Source organism: Arachis ipaensis, chromosome B2 (genome assembly GCF_059453495.1).
Source record: "Arachis ipaensis isolate K30076 ecotype BB chromosome B2, ASM5945349v1, whole genome shotgun sequence".
Lineage (NCBI taxonomy): Eukaryota > Viridiplantae > Streptophyta > Magnoliopsida > Fabales > Fabaceae > Arachis > Arachis ipaensis.
Genome location: NC_142437.1, coordinates 106,344,898 through 106,366,155, shown reverse-complemented (window position 1 = coordinate 106,366,155; position 21,258 = coordinate 106,344,898). Strand labels below are relative to the sequence as shown.

Below are 21,258 nucleotides of genomic sequence, written 5' to 3'. Positions count from 1 at the left end.
AACATTCAGTAGAACTATAGTTATCGATGTAGTGGATACCCATCATATAGAAGACGAGACACAGGAGTGATTACTGAGAAGAAGGGAATCCATATGGATAATAGGAATGTGATTCCATACAATGCATATCTGTTGATGTCTTATCAAGCGCATGTTAATGTAGAGTAATGCAACAAGTCAAATTCTATCAAATATTTGTTCAAGTATGTGAATAAAGGTCTAGACAGGATAGCAGTTGGAGTTACAAAGAAAGATTCCAGTGGAGAGGATGCTCAGGTTATTGATGAGATCAAACAATTTTATGATTGCAGATATTTGTCTGCGTGTGAGGCTGTGTGGAGAACTTTAGCTTATGATATTCATCAGAGGTGGCTTTCAGTGATGATATTAGCATTTCATTTGCCTAGAGAGCAAAATATCATCTTTAAAGACGATGACGATCTTGGAAAAATCGTGGAAGAAGAGGAAGGAAAATGTACGATATTCTTAGCATGGATGAAGGCCAATAAAAAATTTGAATCAGGTCAAATTTTGACATATACTGAGTTTCCAAATCAATTTGTTTATGATAGAGAAGTAAGGGAATGGTATCCACACAAACGAGGGTATTCTATCGGGAGATTAAACTATGTTCCACCAGGTACAAGTTGATCTTGCCTGTGAAATAGATCGGTTTTGATTACCCAGTATCCACCGAGCAATATAATCGGAGGCCAAACGTCCAACTCTTGAATCCGAGCTTTCCTTCGTGTTGTATGAGAGTGCGAGCAATGAAAAAGGAGGGGGAGTGTACCTGCAAAGGCACTCTAATGCTTAAGTCAGTATAGTGTTAAGTTTGAACTTAATCCAAAAGAAATGATTTACCTTCCTTTATATGAAGAACTCTTCGTCCGTTATATTCTTGGTAATAAATTGTTGGTTTCTGAAATGATTGGCTTCGTAACTGACCTTATTATGCCGTTTAAGACGTCGGTTATGATAGGAGTATTGACGTCACCGAGTTATAACTCATAAAATCCGAGCAGTAACGGTTAATGACGAGTTATGTCGTCTGCTAATAACGGTTATGAGGCTGAGTTATAGCTCATATTAATGACGACCATATCACAGCCCCCAAGCTTAGCCTGAGGAGAGTTTTTTAATGAAGCAGGTTGAGCTTTTGTGATGAGTTATAACTCGGTTAAGTGGATTACTGAGTGAGCCCCCAGTTTAACGTACTTCATTAAATGAACCTTGTTTTGAGCCACGTGGGGAATCATGCCCGTTTTTTATTGAGGAGAGAGAATGAGTGGTAGCTTCATTAATGTATTGTTGGTTTCCAATGTGCCTTTCGTCGTTTGATGTGACTGAGGTAGTGGTGTTATCTGGAACGTTTTTCGTTTTGTTTAATTACTTTACTGATTGGAATTTGGGCGTTTTTGTTTTCTGCTTCTTTGAAGAATGAGCAAGAGAGGTATGGTTATGTCTGTGTGCTTGTGATTTCTTTCTTCCCTCTTTGTTTTTCCTGGTTGCATGCTTGTTTTAGTGTTTTTGATGGGGGGTTTGAGAAGGAGAAAAAGGATAAGATAGATTGGTCCTATGACTGGGTTGGGGATGATGTGAGGTCTCAGGTGTCGTTGTTCTGTGATGAGGCTGCCGTGAAGGAAGTGGATTTGAGTAAGGTAGTGAGGCAGAATTCTAGAGTTGGAATTGAGTTACTGCCATGTAGTGTTAATGATAGGGTTTATCACCGGGGTAGGGGTTTTGAGTTTTTCTACATGCACAGCTGTGTTCTTGAAGAGCTGAGAGTTAGGTTACCATTTACAGCTTTTGAATGTCAGGTTTTGAAATAGTTAAACTGTGCTCCATCGCAGCTTCATCCAAATGGGTGGGCATTCCTTCGTTCTTTTGAAATTCTAATGGAATTTCTGGAAGAGGTGCCGTCTGTTGACCTGTTCTTTTCACTATTTCAAGCCAAGGGGGTGTGGAAAGGTGGTTGGATAAATTTCAATAGCACCCCTGGATTTGGCATTTTCAGGTTGTATAAATCTTCTTTTAAAGATTTTAAAGAGATGTATTTCAAGGTTAGGGGCCTGGAGAAAGATTTTCCTTTTTTCATAGATGAAAATCTAGCTGAGAGGTTCCCATTGTATTGGTGCTCGGAACCTCAGAACATACTCGGACCAGAGGTTATTTCTCCGAGAAATGTTTGTTTAATTGAGTTTCTTGTTGAGAATATTGGTCGGGGAGATCTAATTTCGATGTATGAGCTTCTGAAGTGGGAAGAGGATAAAGATGCTGTTTTAAAATATTTGGGTGAGTTTTAGGGTTGTTTCTGATGTGTCTACTTGTTTTCTTTGGATATCTGATGTGCTCTGTGTTTTGCAGGTGGCAAATATCCAGGTGTTTCAGCTGCGTCCTTGAGGACACGTTTCAAAAATAAGAATTTGGAGAAGGAGGTTTTATCTTCTAATGCTGAGAAAATGGCTGGGACTGGCGAAGTTACTCAGCCTCGTCAAGGTCGGAGGAAAGTGATTGCGAAAAGGAAGAGGAAATCCGAGCTTGTTGACTTATCCGAGGATTCTGGTGAAAAGGAACTAGGGGTCCCTCTTGAGGAAATACAGGCTATTATGGGTAATCAAAAAAGGCTTCATGACATTTCGGAACAAAGTGAGGGATTTTCTGTGTGGGGAAAAGAGTACCCCTATATGGCTGTGGTGGACGAGTATTGTCAATCCTCGGCTGATGTTTCTCTTGCAAAGGAGGTTGGAGACATGGCGATTGGACAGTACATGCAGGTAATAAGCGACCTTAATCTATTTATTTGTTGTTTTTGGAAGTCTTACAAACTTGGCGTATTGTTTTGCCTAGGTCGTTGGTTTGCGCCTTGCCAATCTTGGGCGTAGCCAAGAGTTGAAGTATAAGAGAGTTGCTACGGAAAAAGGAGAGGTTTCTATGTTGAAGGAAGAGTTGGTTAAGAGTAAAAGTGCTGCTGCCGAGCTTCAGGCACGGTTAACTAAGACCGAGAAGTTATTGAAGGAGACGAAAGATAGTTATGCTAAGGATGTGGAGGATTTGAAGAAAAAGGAAAGTGATTTGGCGAGCATACAATCTCGCCTAATTGAGGTTACTGCTCAACTAAAGGATGTGGAGAAGAAAAAAGCTGATGAAATTCTGGATTCTTTTGTTGAGGGGTTTGAAAGAGCTTGGTTACAAGCGAAGTTTTTGGCACCAGAAGTTGATATGTCCGGGATGGACCCTGGAAAAATCGTTCGTGATGGCAAGATGATTGAAGATGATGGTGATGTTGAAGATCAAGCAGATAATGTGTAGTTTGTTATTTTCTATGTTTGTTGGATATTTTGTTGTTTTTATTTTGTAATGGATAGCTATTTGAACTTTGATGTTTGTTTTTTGGATTGTGGAACCGGTTTGATTATGTTTTAATGGTAGTGCTTTCTTCTTAGGAAAAAGCTTTTTCTTGATTGATAGGAAGTGATTCTGAGAATATTTCATTTCTGTTTGATACGACTACCGAGTAGTGGCAGGTTGTTAATTTGGACGAGTATTATCATTGTCCGAGCTATATGGATAATAGATAGTGAATAGAAAGATAAGTCGCATAACTGAATAGAGCGAGATAAGTTTGATTATGAATTCGTGTTTCTTTTGAATACAAATTTGCAGGTAGGCTAGCCTCGTTAAAACCTCTTCAAGCAAAACCCTTTGGGACAAAAACTTGGTAGTAGGAAAAAGAGTACAAGCCTGTCCCTGACTTTTAACTATAGAACTATTTTAGGGAAGAAACATTCCAGGTATTGGGTAGGACTTTACCATCTATTGATTCGAGTTTGTATGCTCCATTGCCGAGTACTTCTGATATCCAGTATGGACCGTCCCAATTTGCTGCGAGCTTGCCATGTGAGGGTGGTTTCCAAACTATTTTCGTTCTTCGAAGTACTAAGTCTCCTTTCACAAATGATCTGCTTTTTTCTGATTTGTTGTATTGGCGGGCTATTGCGTGTTGTGCTGCGCGTTGTCTCAATGTGGCGATGTCTCTTACTTCTTCGATGATATCGAGCTCGGATCTCCGAGCTTCCTCCTTATTGCTGAGGTAGGTCCTGATGGAGCTCTGGGAGATCTCCAGTGGGATCATAGCTTCAGAACCGTATACTAGCCTGAATGGCGTTTCTCTTGTTGATGACTGTGGCGTTGTGTTATACCCCAAAGGACTTCGGGTATTAACTCAGCCCAAAGGCCTTTGGCGTCATCTAGCTTTTTCTTTAGTGCATGCAGGATGACCTTATTTGCTGCCTCAACTAATCCATTTGTTTGAGGATGTTCTACTGAAGCAAAATGTTGTCTGATTTTAAGATTCTGCAAAAAAGACTGAAATTTCTGATCGGCGAACTGGCGGCCATTGTCAGTTATGATATGGTGAGGTATTCCAAAATGACAAATAATGTTTTTCCAAATGAAGCAAATCATTTGTTGGGATGTTATTCTCGCCAAAGGTTGGGCTTCCACCCACTTTGAGAAATAATCGATCCCTACGACGAGGAATTTTACCTGACCCGGCGCCGTGGGAATGGTTCGAGTATGTCTAAACCCCATTGGTTGAAAGGCCAGCTGATATCAGAGTGATGTAGTTGCTCGGCCGGGATGTGTATTAGTGGTGCATGTTTCTGGCAGTTGTTACATGTTCGGATCTTGTGTTGGCTATCGTGGTTTAAAGTCGGCCAGAAGAAGCCGGCTCGGAGGACTTTTGATGCTAAGCTTCGTGCACCTGTGTGTGTTCCACAGATTCCCTCATATGCCTCTGCTAATGCTATGTCTGCTTCAGGCTTGTTGAGACATTTTAGCAATGGGCGAGTGTATCCTCGTCTGTACAATGTTCCGTTGAGTATTGTGAAGGAGGATGCTTGTCTTCGGAACTTTTTGACATTGTCCACCTCTTCTGGTATATTACCTGTTTGCAAATATTGTATAAAGTTGTTCCTCAAATCCTTTTCCTGTGTAACACTTAACACATTTGTTAGAGTAACACTTGGAGATGTAAGGGTAAATTGATGCAATATAGATAACTCGGATTGTGTACTACCGAGCTTAGATAAAATATCAGCCCTTTGATTTTGTTCGCGTGGGATGTGTTGTATTTCAAATTTGGAAAATTTTGAAGTTAACTTTTTAACTAATAGTAGATATTTAGATAGGAGAGGATCCTTGACCTGAAAAAGGTCGTTTACCTGTTGTACTATCAGTAAAGAGTCACAGTATACCTTTATCGCCGATATTTGGAGATCTAGACAAAGTCGAAGCCCGGCGACTAGTGCTTCATATTCGGATTGATTGTTGCTGGCTTTGAAACTAGATGTAAAGAATGTTCCAATATGAGGCCATCATCGGCCTCCAGGCGTATTCCTGTTCCACAGCCCCCATTATTGGAGGAGCCATCCACGTACAATGTCCATTGCTTTGTATGGTCTTCTTCTGAAGGTATTGTAAGTTCGGCAATGAAATAAGCCAAGAATTGGGACTTGATCGGTCCCCTGGATTCATACCTGATGTCGAACTCAGATAATTCGACTGCCCATTTTATGAGTCTTCCTGCAATTTCTGGTTTGTGTAACACCTGCCTTAATGGGTGATCTGTTCTAACATGAATGACGTGGCTTTGGAAATAAGGTCGGAGTCGTCGTGCCGAGAATATTAGAGCTAATGCGAGCTTTTCTATCCTCGGATAGTTGAGCTCGGCATGCTGGAGTGTTTTACTCACAAAATATATTGGATGCTGAACTTTATTCCTCTCTGTAACAATAACCGAGCTTATTGCCCAATCAGAAACTGATAAGTATAGAAATAAGTCTTCCCCTTGTAGGGGCTTTTGCAAAATCGGCGGTTGTGAGAGAGTTGTTTTTAATTTTGAAAAAGCTTTCTCACAATCGTCGCTCCAATGAAATTTGTTTTTCTTTTTTATTGTTTGGAAAAAGGGGATAGATGTTGAAGCTAGGCAAGGAACAAATCTGGAGAGTGCGGCGAGTCTTCCTGTGAGGCGCTGAACTTCTTTGACTGTTTTTGGGCTGGCCATGTCCAGTACTGCTCGGCATTTGTCTGGATTCGCCTCTATTCCTCTGCTTGTTAGTAGAAAACCTAAAAACTTACCCCCTTGAACGGCGAATGCACATTTCTCGGGATTAAGGCGCATGTTGTAGTGGCAAATTTGGCCGAATATTTCTGTGAGGTCGGTGACGTGATTATTTCCGATTTGTGTCTTGGCGACCATATCGTCAACATAGACTTCGATATTTCTGCCGATCTGTTTGGCGAAGACCTTGTCCATAAGACGTTGGTAAGTTGCACCTGCGTTCTTTAATCCAAATGGCATAACTTTATAACAATAGTTACCGAAATCAGTAATAAATGCCGTTTTACTTTGATCGGAGGGGTGCATGAGGATTTGATTATACCCTGAGTACGCATCCATAAAACTTAAGGTAGCATAACCTGACGCGTTATCTACTAAAGAGTCTATGGATGGTAAAGGGTAAGAATCCTTAGGGCATGCTTTGTTTAAGTCAGTGAAGTCGACGCACATGCGCCACTTATCGTTTTGTTTTCTTACCATTACCACATTGGCTAACCAGGTGGTAAATCTGATTTCTTTGATAAATTCTGCGTTGATGAGCTTTTGGATTTCCTCTAGTGACGCTCTTTTTTTCTCTTCGCCGAGTTTCCTTTTCTTCTGTTGTACTGGTCGGACTGCCGAGTTTATTGCTAGTTTATGACTGATGATTTGTGGGTCGATGCCGAGCATGTCTGAGGGTGTCCATGCAAAAAGGTCGGCTTGATTTTGCAAAAAGGTCGTGATGGCCTGTAGTTCTGATGTGTTGATTGAGGTACCTACATAAGTAAATTTGTTAGGGTCATTATGAAAATACATTTTTTGTAGGTCGTCGGAAGGTTTTGGGCGTTCGAGGAAGTCGGCTCTTGGGTCAAGGTCGGCAAGTTTCTGGCCGCTTTGCTTGATGTCGACATTGTTGACTTGTTGCCTTGAACGATTTTGAAATTTCATGCCGATGTTGTAACATTGCCGTGCTTCTTTATGATCTCTGTGGATTGTTACGACTTGATCGTCCTGCAGGGGAAACTTAACACACAGATGAACTGTGGAAACAATTGCGCCGAACTTGTTCAGAAAAGGTCGGCCAAGGATAAGGTTATATGGAATGAAGCAATCAACTACTAAATATTGAATATCATTAGTTTTTGAAAGAGGATGCTCACCCAGTGTCGTTTGTAACCACACTGAACCGAGTATTGGAACCCGTTCTCCTGAGAATCCGACCAAGTCTCCACCTGTTGACTGTAGCATGTTGTCGCTGAGCTTCATTTTTTGGAATGTGGAATAGAACAGAACGTCGGCACTGCTCCCGGGGTTCAGGAGTACTTTTCTTACCAACAAATCCCCTAGCTGAAGAGTGACTACCACAGGGTCGTCCAAATTTTGTATGTTGGAGTTGAAGTCGGCGTGTGTGAAAGTAACTTCTGGTTGTTGATTAGTCATTTCAGCATCTTGTTGTGGTCCGTTTACCGAGCATATTGTTCGGAACGATGTTTTTCTTGCCGAATTCGAGGATCCTCCGCTAGCGTATCCTCCTGAAATGCAATTAATTATACCTCGCGGTCTTTCGTAGTGGCTTGAAGATGCCTTCTCTTTTCCTCGGTTTTGTTGTTCGAAGGGATCGTTTGTTGTGGAAGGAGGGGCGCGCTTTTGGATGTGACCCCCAATGTATTTGTCAAGGTGTCCCTGCCTTGCCAACCGTTCTAAAAGGTCCTTGGCGACTACACAGTCATCAGTGTTGTGGCCGTGTTTCTGGTGGAAAGCGCAGTATTTAGACTTGTCTACATTCTTTGCGTCTTGATAGGTACCGGCTTTTCTTGGTGGCTTGATCAATTTTGAGTTCAAGATCTCTTTGATTATGTCCTCTCTCTTAGTATTGAACTGCGTATAAGAATCAAAGCGAGGTGTTAGTTTAAAATTTTTCTTAGTGCTTGAGCTCTTATCGTCTTCTCGAAATTGTGACTTGTCAGCTTTCCGAGCTTGTCTGAGCTCTTCAATATCAATTTGTCCTTTTGCTTTCTCACGAAATTCTGCAAGAGTCTTCGGCTTGGCTACTGCGATTGTCTCCTGGAACTTTCCGGGTCGAAGTCCGCTCTTGATTGCGTGTAGGTGGACCTCGGGATGGAGGTCAGGTATACTGATTGCGACCTTGGGGAAGCGGGTCATGTAGTCCTTCAAGCTTTCGTTCGGTCCTTGCTTGATAGTATTCAAGTAATCGGAGTCGTGCAAGTAAATTGCGGACCCGGCAAAATGCTCTTCAAATAACTTCGCCAGCTATTGAAACCGCGAAATAGAACCTGCAGGCAAAGCACACAACCAATCAAGTGTAGGGCCGTCTAGATAATTCGGAAAACAACGGCATAAAACTGTATCTGATGCACCATTGACGATCATTATTGATCGGAACTTCTTAAGAAACTTCCTTGGGTCTCCGAGCCCATCATAAGGTGTGAGGGTCAGTGGCAGAGTGAACCTCTTTGGCAATTCGAAGTTCATTACTTCTTCTGTGAAGGGTCCTACAAGGTCATCGGCCTCTTCCCTTTCATCTTCAGGTTGAGGCTCTTCGGCTCGGGCAGTCTCTGAGACATGAGAGGGTTGGGATTGATGTTCCTCATCTTTTGGCTGCTGACAGCGAGTATCGTTGTGCTCAATCCAAGCATGATTTATTTCAGCGATTTGGGCAGCCATTATTTGGTTCTCGTCGGCCATTCGTTGATTGGCTTGTTGTAGCTCAGCCACCATTCGCATGAGCTCGGACAGTGGAGGAGGCGGTACGTCAGCCATGGGTGTAGAAGGGGGTAATGGGACCAAAAGAAAAAATATGATTTCCTCGGCCCCACGGTGGGCGCCAATTGATCTTGCCTGTGAAATAGATCGGTTTTGATTACCCAGTATCCACCGAGCAATATACTCGGAGGCCAAACGTCCAACTCTTGAATCCGAGCTTTCTTTCGTGTTGTATGAGAGTGCGAGCAATAAAAAAGGAGGGGGAATGTACCTGCAAAGGCACTCCAATGCTTAAGTCAGTATAGTGTTAAGTTTGAACTTAATCCAAAAGAAATGCTTTACCTTCCTTTATATGAAGAACTCTTCGTCTGTTATATTCTTGGTAATAAATTGTCGGTTTCTGAAATGATTGGCTTCGTAACTGACCTTATTATGCCGTTTAAGACGTCGGTTATGATAGGAGTATTGACGTCACCGAGTTATAGCTCATAAAATTCGAGCAGTAACGGTTAATGACGAGTTATGTCGTCTGCTAATAACGGTTATAAGGCCGAGTTATAGCTCGTATTAATGACGACCATATCACAAGTGATATTTATTATATGAGAATTTTGTTAGTTGTTCAGAGAGGTTGCACAACATATGAGTCTATTAGGACAGTTAATGGAATTACATATTCTAGCTTCCAAGATACTTACTATTCCATGGGATTACTATGGGATGATAGAGAATTCATTACAGCTATCAATGAGGTAGCTGAACTTTCATCTGGTCATCAATTAAGAAAATTATTTGCAATGCTACTGATATCTAATAGCATTAGCAACTCAGGGTATGTTTAGAATGCAACTTGGGAATTATTAGCTGATGGAATACTATATGAGAGGAGAAAAGCTTTGAAAAACCAATGTATTTTACTATGTCTTTTTTTTTATATCAAAATTGTATTCTCTTATTATTTTTATTTTTATTAATAATATTAATAGTTTTATTTTGGAACTGCTTATTAAATATTTCATAAAACCACCATGTGCTTTTGCTAGGACTAAACATGACTGATAACGAATTGAAAAACCTCTGTCTTATTGAGATTGAGAAGATACTCAACAGCAATGCGAGATTTTTAAGAGACTATCAATCAATGTCATATCCTGAGATGCATGATGTTCGCTTTTTTCAGAATAAGCTAATAGAGGAGGAGTTAGCATATGACACAAATGAGTTGTCTCATACAAACTTATATACGGAACAAAAGATGACTCATGAGCAAAGGTTAGTATTCGATGAGATACCCAATACTGTTATTACAGACTCTAGTGGTTTTTACTTCGTTTATGGGTATGGTGGGAGTAGTAAGACATTTATTTGGAATGGATTTTCTTCTGCTATTCGGTTTAGAGGAAAGATTGTTTTAAATGTTGCATTCAGTGGAATTGCGTCTTTACTCCTCCCCAGTGGCAAAACACTCATTCTAAATTTTCAATACCCATTACAATTACTGATGAATCTACTTGCAACATCAAGCATGGCAGTTTGAAGGTTGAGCTGCTCATCCAAAGTAGCTTAATAATTTGGGATAAAGCTCCAATGCTCAATAAAATGTGCTTTGAAGTACTTGATCGGGCGCTCAGGGATCTTATGTCAGTTACCGATCAACATAAGACACATCAACCATTTGGTGGTAAGGTTGTTGTTCTAGGAGGTGATTTCAAACAGATACTTCCGGTAATTCCGAAAGGGAGTAGACACGATATATTGACATCAGCTATTAACTCATCCTATCTGTGGTCGTTTTGTAACGTTCTGAAACTGCATACAAATATGAGGCTTCTAATGTCTTCTTCAGATCAAGATGAAGGTGAAATGAAGAGATTTGCTAATTGGATACTTGATGTTGGAAATGAAAATATTGGTTCTGTTGTTGGTGATGAATCAGAAATTGAAATTACAGATGATCTATTTATTACAACTACTGATGACCCTCTCTCTCATTTGGTAGACTTTGCATATCCAAATTTGTTGCAAAACATGTCAGATTACAGGTATTTTCAAAGTAGGACAATTCTTGCAGCCACGCTTGAGAGTGTCAAGAAGGTAAACGATTTTGTCTTGACAATCTTTCCAAGGATGGAAAAGGAGTATTTGAGTTCTGACACAACATGTCAAGCTGATGAGAATGAAGATGTACAACAAGAGTGGTTCATACCAGAGTTCCTAAATGACGTCAAATGTTTGGGACTACCCAATCACAAGTTAACTTTGAAGCCAGGAGTCGCTGTAATACTACTGCGAAACATAGACCAGATTTTAGGTTTATGCAACGGGACAAGATTAATAGTTAACGAACTTAGCAGCAACGTAATTGGAGTGACGGTAGTGACCGATAGAAATATTGGAGATAAAGTGTACATTCCAAGAATGAACTTGATCACTTCAGATTTAGGATTAACATTTAAGTTCCAACGGAGACAATTTCCATTAACAGTATGCTTTGCAATGACCATTAACGAGAGTCAGGGTCAATCATTATCACATGTAGGGCTTTACTTGCCAAAATCAGTGTTCCCCCATGGACAACTTTATGTTGCTTTATCAAGAGTTAAGAGTCGCAGTAGCCTCAGGGTTTTAATTCTAGACGAAGACGACAATCCAAAGTCATCAACAACAAATGTCGTATTCAAAGAAGTTTTTAATAATATTTAGGTAAGAATAATATTATTTTCATTTTAATAGCATATTATGATTTACACTTTTGTATAAATATTTACTGTAGATATAACTAATTTATCTATAACTCTGCTGTCAGATTTGAGATGAAATGTGTAACAAGGAGCACAACATCATATGTCAATTGCTTTTCTAATGAAGTTAGTAAGATACTAGGTTGTCGATAAATTTTTATTAGCCTTTTGATATAAAATTTAGTGTAAAATTGACATGCTATTATTATAGTTATATATCTTCTTATTTTTTTATGTCTCCCTCCTTATGGTTCAAGAATATTATAGACTTCAAACTCTTCTATTTGCTTTTTACTTTGGATAAAGATAAAACAGAATATTCAGTACGTTTATTATATAATGACGATGATCGTGTTATACTTAACTCAAAAAATTTATGATTATAAAATATTATTTTTAATTTAACATGTCAAATTTAAATATAAGCTCGTGCATCGCACGGGTTTAACACTAGTAGATTATTGCATACACAAGGCAAAATTTGAATCCCGACACTTACTTAAACAGACTAGTGAACTAACTACTAGATCAATCTAACTTGGTTACTAAAGATAAATCTTACTCCTATCCTATAATGATAATATTGTTCACTGGCCTACTATGAGAGCCAGGTCCAAAGTGATTAAAAATTCAATTAACAATCTACAAATATTAAGAGATCAGATCTACTTTGACAGTTATGTCCGACTTGATATACTTAACTTGTATCCAAAGTTCAAACTTCATCCACTTATGCGTCCGACCTTATCTGTTCGATTTGGTATGCATAAACTTAACTGCACCTACAAATATGCTTATATATTTAAATATGAGATCTTAACAATCCAAAATAAAAGGGGCTAACCACCCCACAAAAGGGAGAGGAAGTTACAAAGTGATGTCATTCCGTCAATACCTAGCCGACCTCATAGAGGTCGAATACGACGATGGTAGTTCAACCCTACTTATCTAAATAAGTAGCTGACTCCTAAGATATCTCCTAATAATCTAGAAGCAATATCTCAACAACTTGTCTAACAAAAGGGAACGATTATCCACCATCAAAAGTGGAACTAATCTAAAAAGTGGTTATCAATTCTACTATAAATACACTGAGGTTCTCAGGTATATTCAAATCCAAATTTACTAAAAATCTGTTTAAAATTCTTGCTAACTTAAGTATTGAAGTCTCTTGTAGATACTACCCACACTTCTCATGAGAAACTCGAACAGCAGTATCTCGGCACCAATACAAGTCAGACGCGGCTTTAAATTCTCTCATAATACTTTTATGAATGAACTTTTTTCTTATCAATTTTCTCTACTTATTTAATTTGTCTGTTCTGCTAATTTTATAATTTTATTATATTATATCTTTCAATAAAATATTTGGTATTTTTTATGTTAATTGTGTAATTTTTGTGCTTTCATATGCATGCTTCATTTTTTAAAAGCGGTATTAGAACTCTAAATTAAATTTTTTATCAATTTATTTAAATATATTATCTATGAAGTTCGAAATTCAACAATTTGGAGTGCTGGATCAATTTGAAATTAATATATAAAAGGTAACCAATATATGTTTCAATACTCGACAAGTGCCATTGCTCCATATTCAACACGTTTTGCATATTCCATTTTTTAAAAGCAGTATCAAAACTCTTTTTTTTTTTACCAGAAGGAACTCAACACACTAAGGTGGAGCAGGTAGGACTAAAGGAACGCAAATAAAAACACAAGACAATAGACACAGTAAAACAGGTTATAATTCGTTGTCATCTCCGTCATTGCCATCAACAACTAAACGGATCAACACCACACCATTCTCTGTAACTCAAAAACGACCTATCATTGATTCCATCAACACTTGTCCCTGACTTTTGAAACACTCTACTATTCCGTTCTAACCAAATGTTCCAAGTAACCGCAAAGAACCCTATTAATCCCTTTTAACTGAGTATCTGGGAACTCCTCTAGCCACTCCAAACTGACGAGAATCCTATCAATGCGGCTACAAGATCGATCTCAAAACCATGTGAACTTCCAATCAATTAGCGGTAAATCCACTAGCTGTAAATCCTGCACCAAATCTTTAAAAACTTCCGCAGTTGCCGGTAAACTAATAGCTCATTGTCTTTCCTCCAACCGTAATATCTCGTTAAAGTCTCCCATGAAACAAAACAGAACCTGACATAAACCGACAATATAGCTCAACTCCTCCCACATCACCACTTTCTCACTCCGCACATGAGCTCCATATACCAGGCAAAATGCACATTGAAAGTTATTTTTTTGTAAGCAAACCTTCATCGCATAGCCAACAAATTTTTTTATAGCAATTCGAACATTTAAACAACAAATCATCCCACTTTAATAATAAACCGCTAGAGGCACATATTGATTCCACATAATCCTAACCCACCATGTCACAACCTCATACTCGTTCTACATCAAACTTAGTCACTACCTCCCTGTTAGTTTTAATCAATCCTAGCATATTCAACTTATAATTTTTCTTCAACTCTTTCACCATACTTAACTTCTCATTCCCTCCTAATCTTCTAATATTCCAACAGCTATAAATTATTAAAAAGTATTTCTACACACCTTGTTATGTTGTTTGGGCCTGCTCCTCCTTGCTTTCTCCTTTTGTTTTGCCGTCCTTCTTTTTGCCGCAATAGCTTCATTCTGACTTTGTAAAATCGCCATAATGTCTTCTTCTTCATCATAGAAAACTGCACCAGACTCCACTGCTAACTTTCATGTTTCCTTATTTTCTGTTAACTGTGCTTCCTGTGTAGCCCTCTGATCACTATTTTAATTTATATATTCTGTTTCTGTTTCGGATCCAACATCCTTTGTGACCCGATCTTTAACGTTCTCATGTCCCGCAACATTGTCTTCAGCTCCTACCTCTACCATGTTGTTCCCTCTTTCCTGGAATTGCTTCTGTTGGCCTCCCTGTTTATCCCAGTTCATATAGCTCTCTAACAATCCATCCGCTTCCGTTCCCTAGTCCTGTCGATCCACCATGTGTCGCTTTTCCAAGCTCTCGATGATCCCGCTGCATGGACCTCGAGCTTGGCTTCCATTCCGCGCTTCCCAACCATGAGGACAAGCCACGCCTCCCCTCGGTGCTAGGGAACACAAGTCGCATTCTGTAGCTATGGCGTGATTATCCTCAACGACCTCTGAACGTGGTACGTCACAGCTCATTACGCACAAGCACTTGTTGTTCAGGAACGGATCCACTTGCTCGGTCTGGACCCACTGTAGAGCGCCTGACCCGGTCTTGCCTCCCTTGTGTGGCTTTCTTGTATCTTCTCTCCACCCAACAACCCATCACCTCTCAAAGACCTATTTATTTCAAACTCTTTCAAAGGCCCACCAGCTTTATGGCCTAAAAGGAGGCTATCCTTGTAGTGATGTTTGTGGCCTTCCATATTTTTTAAACCCAAACTACTATCATACCACCCTTATACACCTGTTTCTAAAATTTTGGCCCCACATTCTCTTTCAAAACATTCTTCTGTTACCGTTCTTTCAGACTCAATTTTCACACAATCATGAAATCCTTCATAATCAGCCTCTCCATTGATGCCTTTGATTTTGAACGAAACCATTTTTCGTTGCACAAGATACGGAATTAAATTCTCTTGATTACATTCATTCAAAAAAATATCTGGAGTTACCATTCTACCCTTATCTTCATCATCGTCCCTAGCACGTGTCATGATGAGATCAGCTGCTGGATCCTACACCCCCGTCATCGACAACATTCTTTCGGCATGTGAACTAGAGCTTCCACACATTGGCCTGACGCTTGCATCTTCCAAAAAATAATTATCTCCATATATCTCACGTTCTACCTCTTTTACCAAAACATCAAAGCCACTAGTTCCTACACTGATATGAACCCATTCCTTAATTACGTCAAATACACAAGTGTCAATTAACACTCGGCCAACACTGAATGATATGGTGGACTTCGTCAGTTCATCACACTTGACTACTTTTTTTCATAGACTGCCTATTGTGTTAAATGTCTCCATTGACCAAACATGTAAAGGCACTCTATAACACTCTAACCAAACTCTTCTAGTCTCACTGCATTCCGATTCCTCTCATCTCCATACACTATGAAAGAATTGTAGGAAACTATTCATTTTAAAAGTAAAAGCTTCTTCCGCATTCTTCACAATATCAAAAACTAATAGGACTTTGTATGCTCCAAGCTCTCTGACTTCAACAACCTGAAGAAAGTTCTTACTGATTGCTCTCTGTAACAATTTGAAGTCGATGGCCATCGTCGTTCCTCCAACTAAACTCCTTTTTGCTACTGATACTTCAATCTTCTTCGTCCAACCATTCCCATGCGGGTCCTTGATGGATGTAATCTTCTTAATTTCTTCCATTCTTATAGGATTTTCACCTGTTCGCAGTTGGCTGCTCCTGACATTAGTTCTTGTAGTGTCCCCTCTGCGTAACCCGGTGTTCTTCCCCTTCATAACTCTTCTATACTTAGCCTCGCTTATGGAGATTATCTTTTTCCTTATACTCGTATGGTGCATTTCTGCTATAGCATTCATGGTTCCCCTTTCGTCGTATAACGAACAAATGCAAACAGGTAAACTTTTTCAGCTTTCGAGCTAGGTAGATGTCGTGATGCGTCCCGTCCAATGAAACAAGTGAAATAATTCCTTCTTTGAAATGTCTTAAGGCAGATTGTTGACAAAAACGGAGAAAGAATCATTTTCTAAACGTTGATACGCTTTTCGATTCCAAACCTTAGGATTCTTTAACTGTAAATTCCTAATTCTACCCCCACTTAGTGTCCCCCCTCTCTCTCCCCCTCTCTCACTCATTCTCTCAAAAAAAATAATTTTTTGTGGTATCAAGAACTCTAAATTAAATTTTGGATCAATTTATTTAAATATGCTATATAAGAAGTTTGAAATTCAACAAATTGAGGCATTGCATCAATTTAAAATATAAAAAATTTATATAATGACAATTTATTAATATATAAAAAGTAATCAATATATGTCTCAATACCCGACAAGTGTCACAGTTTCATATTCAACATGTATATATGCTGACTTTGCCACTTTGGTATGTGGAATCTACTCGAAATATAATAGTAAAATTTTTTAAATATAAGACAAAATAGTATAAGCACTTTTTTCGTAATGTCCCGTATTTTACCAATTAGATTAAAAATTTCAATTTGAGACCAGCTTTTTCAGACACATTTTCTAACTTTGGTTGACTTCACTATAATACATACTAAATACTCAAAACAAGATAGATAAAAACTACTACTATGTTCCTGATGTTGATGTCAATGTGAGAAAGCTTTATTAAAATCTTAAAATATATGTGATCAGGATCTTAAAACATCCAAATAAATTTAATGAGAAGGAAGTTGGAAGCATAATGATGATCCTTCAAGATAATAAGGTAACTACATCCCAAATAAAATTGTTATTAATATATTGTACCTAAATCAATATAATACACAAGTATAGATTTTATAATTAAATATAATTATTGGTTTCTTCTACTAAAAATGCAGGATAGAAGGGATCATACCCATAATTATAAATATGACAAAAAATAAAAAATATAGGTAATTATCAAGTTAAAGAATCACCTTAATGTCTTAATAATTGGTAATACTTGAATTAAAAGTGATTTTTTTCTTCTTTAAGTTTTGACTACTTCAATGGAATTTTGGAATAAAAGCCAACATAAGAGAGTATAATAGATAAAACATAATAGAATTGGAATAGAAGAATAGTGAAATTAATTGAAATAAAAGTGTATAGAATTATTGTTGAAGAAGTGATATGAAGGAGGAAAGGGAGACATAATATGGCGGTGAGGAAGGGTATAGCATAGTGTGTGTGTATGCTTTTAGAGTGTGTGTACGCGCCGTTGAAGGGGAAGGAAAATAAGAAAAAGTTATGGGCTTAGCCATGCGTTTTTTTTTTTTAAGGCTCAAAAAATATATTTATTAAAAGCAGTATCAGAATTCCAAATTAAATTTTGGATCAATTTATTTAAATATGTTATCTATGAAGTTCGAAATTCAACAAATTGAAGTGTTGCATCAATTTGAAATTAATATATAAAAGGTAACCAATATATGTTTTAATATTCGACAAATGTCACAGCTCCATGTTCAACATGTTTCGCATGTTCCATTTTTAAAAGCAGTATCAGAACTGTAAATTAAATTTTGGATCAATTTATTTAAATATGCTATCTATGAAATTTGAAATTTAACAAATTGAGGCGTTGCATCAATTTAAAATGTAAAAGATTCATATAATGGCAATTTATTAATATATAAAAGGTAATTAGCATATGTCTCAATATTCGACAAGTGTCACAGCTTCATGTTCAACACGCATGTATGCTGACTTTGCCACTTTGATATGTGGAACCTGCTCGAAATATGATGGTAAAAATTTTTAAATACAATAATATTATTATATATATTATCTATATATTTTATAATATAAGACAAAATAGTACAAGTACTTTTTCCATAATGTTCCTTATTTTACCTATTGGATTAAAAATTTTAATTTGAGACCAGCTTCTTCAGACACATTTTCTAACATTAATTGTCTTCACCATAACACCATAACACATACTGGATACTCAAAATAAGATGGACAAAAACTACAACTATGTTCCTGATATTGTTGTTAATATGAGAAAGCTTTATTAGAATTTTAAAATATATGTGATCAAGTGAAAATATTCAAATAAATTTAATGAGAAGGAAGTTGGAAGCATAACGATGATCCTTCAAGATAATAAGGTAATTACATTCCAAATAAAATTGTTACTAATATATTGCACTTAAATTAATATAATACACAAGTATAGATTTTTTAATTAAATATAATTGTTGGTTTCTTCTACTAAAAATACAGGATGGAAGGGATCATACCCATAATTATAAATATGACAAAAAAATAAAAAAATTATAGGTATTTATCAAATTAAAGAGTCACCTTAATATCTTAATAATTGGTAATACTTGAATTAAAAATAATTTTTTTTTCTTTAAACTTAGAATACTTCAATAAAATTTTGGAATAAAAGCCAACATAAGAGAGTATAATAGATAAAACATAATAGAGATAGAATAAAAGAATAGGTGAAATTAATTGAAATAAAAGTGTATAGAATTATTGTTAAAGAAGTGACATGAAAAAGAAAAAAGAGACATAATATAACAGTGAGAAAGGATATAGCAAAGTATATATGTATATGCTTTTAGAGAATGTGTGAGAGGAAAATAAGAAAAAAATATGGACTTAGTCGTTTGTTTTTTTTTTTTTAAGGCTTAAAAAATATTAGCGTATTAGTATTTATTTGTAATAATTTTTATTTATTTAAACTAATAATATATTTAATAAATAAAAATATTTTTATTACTAATCATAAGTAAAAAATCACATTTTATTTATTTAAACATTATAAATAAATATAAATATTTATTAAAATACAACAGAAAAATTAATATTATTAATAATATTTATTTATTAAAATATTTATTTTCCAAAATTTTTAATAATATTTATTTTCAAATAATAAGAATATTTTTTAATTTATTAATATTTAAATTATTTATTAAATATACAGAAAAGTAATCAAATAATAATATTATATCTTCATAATAATAACAAAAATTATAAAAATTTAAAAATATAAAAAAATTAAATTTATCAACTTACATAAATTAAATATTCAAATAATTGCTAATATATTTTTCACGTGTTGTATAATTAAGAACTATTTTTAGTAAATACAATTTTTTTTATATGAAATTCTCCTTTTTTTTTTCGTAACTCTCTTCTTCTTCTGTTGAAATGAAATAAATAACTCTTTTTTTTTTTACTTTTTTCTAACTCTCTTATTCTTTTTTCGAGCAAATTCTTTTCTTCTTTCCTTTTCAAACCCTTTGTATGTGCTGAATGAATGATTTGGGGGAAGGATTGAGTTCAATTTAAAGAGTTTCAACCCTTCATTGCTTGTTCTCCTGCATGCCAGCATCTGCTCTACGTCCCCCAGTATTGTACAGTAATATGGAACTACTCGAAAACGTGCGAGAATCTCTACCTCCACGCCTCCGTGTTGCTGTGGAGCTGCCACGTGCTTGTCGTAGTTTGCAAAAGCTGGTCAGAACGTCAGAGCATCATGCCCCTCTCGTGTTGCCCGAGAGCCTCTACGTCGACGATGGCTCGCTGCTAACACGCTCTTTGCGTGTTGAACTCATCAACAATTATGCAAAACTCTTCTACTACTAATATTAGACAAAAACACCATTAAATTCTTCATAATAAAATTAATTTATGTCTAAAAGTTACTTCTTTTATTTTTAATTTAGAGAGAAAAAAATGTAGATATATTTTTTTGAGAATGAGATATTTTTTTAAGTGGTATAAATTGAATTTTGGATACTCATATATAAATTAGATGATATAGTTGTTAATATTTATTTTAGATATTAATACAAAAAGTGTTGGATTTTTTTTACTTTAATCATGAAGCATTGAAGCCCATAAAATATTTTATGATACTATAGGATGATTGCGATCTATGAAATAAAATTGATTGAATTGCAACTTTAATAATTTTGGAAAATTTTAATAGGGTTTGGTTAAAATTTTAATTTTTAAATAAATGTATAAGAAATGAATATATTAAAAATTTAAACCTTTTATTTTTTGTTATATTTTAATTAATAACCTTAATAAATCTTCTTGAATAATAAAGAATAAATTGGAAATCATGAATGATGTTAACTTCGTGTTTTCATGATTACTGGTTATTATTTTATTTGGTTGTGTAGTTTTCAAAATGGCATTTCTCAAAATTTAAAGCTTAGGTAAGTTTGGGTGCGATAAAGTTGTTATAAAAATATATTTTTTGATAAATTTTTTTAATTTTTTACTGTGTTTGATAAAATTTTAATAATAAAAATTAAAATATTAGAAAAATAAAAGAAAATATTTTTTAGAAGTTATAAGTTACATCTTTTGTTAGAGGTAAAAATTCAAGTGCAGTTAACTTCATGTAAAGTATATAGCTGAAAATCGTTAAATAATTTAACAGGTTTAACTTAATTGTCATGTAACATTTCTCAACTATTAACTTCATATGAAGTTTTTATTCTTTTTTTAGAAGTTACAATTTACATTTTTCTAAAACATATTTTTTATTTAAAAAAATATATTTTTAACATAAAAAATAAATAAATAATATTTTTATATTATTGTAACTAAACATAATTGTTAGGTAAAAAATATTTTTATATAAGATATCCAAATATAAAATTATTTTTATTTATTAAAATTAAAAAAATGACCACTTGAAAAAATATATTTTCCTAAAAACTCATCCAAATATATTCTAAATTTCTTCGTACTTAATAAAATTTTATTTTTAAATTTTTTTTCTGAAATTCATGTTTTTTCCCATTTTAATACATCAGATTCAAAATTCATTATATTGATGCTCAAGGTACAACTCTGAACATTATATTAGTCTTTAGATCTTTTCTAACACTGAGTAAGCAAATAAAATACTCTACTAAATTCTGACTTATTAACTTGGATACTGAACTAAATGATGTCGTTTCGTATTATTATGTAAAGAAGGCAAAAACAAAAAAATAAACGAAGAATAATT

The 21,258-nt window shown here is 35.8% G+C and overlaps 2 protein-coding genes across 2 annotated transcripts; one reads left to right on the top strand and one right to left on the bottom strand.

The window, feature by feature from the left end:
• Window positions 1-5,305: 5,305 nt before the first annotated feature.
• On the bottom strand, window positions 5,306-8,266 carry LOC107627603 (uncharacterized). Its single transcript, XM_016330431.1, has one exon. It carries the CDS (start codon window positions 8,264-8,266, stop codon window positions 5,306-5,308), a length of 2,961 nt encoding a protein of 986 aa, XP_016185917.1.
• A 2,160-nt stretch (window positions 8,267-10,426) lies between these two features.
• LOC107627602 (uncharacterized) lies at window positions 10,427-11,530 on the top strand. Its single transcript, XM_016330430.2, has one exon. The coding sequence runs from the start codon at window positions 10,427-10,429 to the stop codon at window positions 11,528-11,530; it is 1,104 nt and encodes a 367-aa protein (XP_016185916.2).
• The last annotated feature ends 9,728 nt before the right edge of the window (window positions 11,531-21,258 follow it).

Coding starts and splice junctions, on each gene's coding strand:
- LOC107627603 (XM_016330431.1), bottom strand. CDS start 8,266: ATGACCCGCTTCCCCAAGGTCGCAATCAGTATACCTGACCTCCATCCC.
- LOC107627602 (XM_016330430.2), top strand. CDS start 10,427: ATGTGCTTTGAAGTACTTGATCGGGCGCTCAGGGATCTTATGTCAGTT.